The following is a 2,707-nucleotide window of genomic DNA, read 5'->3' as shown; positions in this document are numbered from 1 at the left end:
CAAAAAGTGGCAGGAAGAAAATGGTATCCAGAAGTTGCCCTGGCCGAGTCAATCTCCTGACATGAACCCCATCGAAAACCTCTGGGCCATACTCGACTGGCAAGTCAAGAAACAACCAAAAAACCAACTTCAAAGAGCGATCTACTCCAAGTTTTGAAGCAAGAGTGGGCGAAAATCCCATAATCTACAATTGACGAGATGATTCTCACGATGCCTCAAAGGATCAACGAACTCCACGAAGTGAAAGGAAGATCTACTAGATATTAATTAAATTATAAATATATCAATTCATTACTGAAAAATTTAATTTTTTCTGAAAAGGTGGTGTCTATTTACTTGTGACCACGCTGTGTAAATGTATAATGTTATGAGATATAAACTATTTAGTCAAAACATTTATGTTTTAGTGTCATAATTTGTGTTCATTCTTGAATGACAGAGGCATAATTTATATTTATTTCCTAATTTTTTAACGTGGTTACAAAAATCGGTCAAATCAACCAAACCTGTACAGAGATTAGTTACTGAAAATAACAGATAAAATATAAAGTTTTTTTCTTAAGAAACATTTAATAACTATGTGGACATTATAAAGATTTCGTATGTGAAATTTGGAAATTTTCTGATGCACAGCACAGAAGTATTTTTAATGTTAAAATGAAAATTACTTCAGATATTGGATAGAAAAAAAGGCACGAGAAAAACGTTGTTTTACAAACCTTAAGACTTGATAAAATAATTTGATGTTTTATTTATGATAGCATTGAAATATTTACTGATAATTTGCCAAATTTCATTAACGTTTGCTTACTAATTTAAAAGTTATAGCATGAAAACTATAAGCACAAAATGGTTACGAGGTTGGTTGTGCTGAAAGAGTTAAAAAGGTAACAGTTTAGCAAGACAAATGAATTCATGTTGGCTTTCTTTTATTATTGTATTTCACAAGATTATTTTACAAAGCACTACAGATGTAACACTAACTGGTCTAAAATTTCAATGGAAATTCTAATCATTCCCTTTAATCAATTATTTTCATATAGATCTATAAATCTATCTATCAATATAAGCTTTGGTATTTATCCCTGATTTCTGGCCTTGCAAGCTGCGGGTCATGGGTTCGAATCCTCTTCATCAAACATGCTTGTTATGGGAATGTTATAATGTGATGATCAGTCCCATTATTCATTGGTAAAAGAGTAGTCAAAGAATTGGGAGTAGGTGGTGTTGACTATTTGCCTTCCTTCTAGTTTATCACTGCTAAATTAGGCAAGGCTAGTGCAGATAGCCCTCGTGTAACTTTGTGTGAAATTCAGAACAAACCAAACCAATCTTGATTTTCTCCTTTATGGTTTTAGTAAGCCAATCACATTTGTTCTTCACTGTTATTGTTTTTTTCCTCTTTTTTTTTGTAGGTCCATGCCCATCTTGAATTAAAAGCAATTTGTTTTTAAAATTTTTCCCACGTTATCTACAAATTTTTCTATAAATTAGGAACTTAAAATGTAATTTTTATTTATCTCAACATGTAGCAAAATATCAAACCTAGCTACACAGTAATCACTTTTCTCCCCTTAATTCTAAACTTGTAAAATTTTAAAAGTTATCTTGTATTTTGCTCAAATTATCAACCTTCAATTATTTAAAGAACTTTCTTCATAACAAAGCATAATTTCATTAAGTACAATATTAGGCCTATACTTTCTTTTATTCCATTATGTGTGAAGAATCACATGTTCAAAGTGAAGTCATCTTTTCTGGTTGACTCCATGGTGTGGTATTAAACTAGTTGCAAGTTATACTGTAAGGATGGAAGAAGTATGTTGTTTCTGGTATAAGGTATAATAAGTATTTTTAAACATTTAATTTTACACGAGTATAAAGTTGGTATTTTTAAACACGTCTTAAATTCGGTTTTTGATTTAAAATAAAATCTAAATTAAATTAATATTTGCAGAGAAAAATTCAAGGTCTCATTGAAGAAAAGAGGATGCAGTAAAAGTTTTCGACCCTTTCTTAAATTTAGCACCAAAGAATCTGAAGAATCTCCGATGTGGGACACGGTACGGACATTGTCGTGATTTGAGTATATATTGTTTGTCTTTAGCAAGTTGTGGGAAAGTTGCATTAGACATGACTTTTACTTTGTCTTATTAAACATATATTTCTCAGATAACCACATAATGAACAGGCATATTTACAATATTCACTTGTTTAAATACATTGGGAAAATACATTTCCTAAATGTAAAAAATAATTCTAAATTTGTAAAATTATCTTTTAGCTTCAAAAGTTTTAAAGTTATCTTGTATTTTGCTCAAATTATGAACTTTCAAGTATTTAAAGAACTTTCTTCATAACAAAGCATAATTTCATTAAGTACAATATTAGGCTTATACTTTCTTTTATTCCATTATGTTCAAAGTGAAGTGAATAAGACTTGCTAACGTTGTAGATTTATGTCATCAATGTTTTCATTAAATTACAAAATGTTGATAAAAATGTCACCAAGTTTAAAAAATTCTCAAAACAGTTTTCAATGTATATGAGCTATTATGTAATCTCTTGGAATAATATATACAGGGTGTCCCAAAAAATGTATACACATTTTGAATGATTATAAATAGAATGTTTATTAAGATATGTTTGAGTTTTATAATCCAAGTTAAAGAAGACAAGTATAGAATATTTTGAGTTATCGCAGGTA

General features: G+C 29.5%; 1 protein-coding gene across 1 annotated transcript in view; it reads left to right on the top strand.

Annotated features, from left to right (window-relative positions):
• Positions 1-2,707, top strand: part of LOC106471627 — a gene marked incomplete at its 3' end in the record, with an annotated part of 73,301 nt that overhangs the window by 34,816 nt on the left and 35,778 nt on the right. Inside the window, exon 6 of the mRNA XM_022400248.1 lies at positions 1,958-2,063. Within this exon, the coding sequence (XP_022255956.1) occupies positions 1,958-2,063 (106 nt within the window). The remainder of the gene's footprint in view (positions 1-1,957; positions 2,064-2,707) is intronic.

This window comes from Limulus polyphemus, unplaced genomic scaffold, assembly GCF_000517525.1.
Source record: "Limulus polyphemus unplaced genomic scaffold, Limulus_polyphemus-2.1.2 Scaffold4744, whole genome shotgun sequence".
Classification (NCBI taxonomy): Eukaryota; Metazoa; Arthropoda; class Merostomata; order Xiphosura; family Limulidae; genus Limulus; species Limulus polyphemus.
Note: the sequence above shows the minus strand (reverse complement) of the source record. Positions and strands in the feature narration are given on the sequence as shown.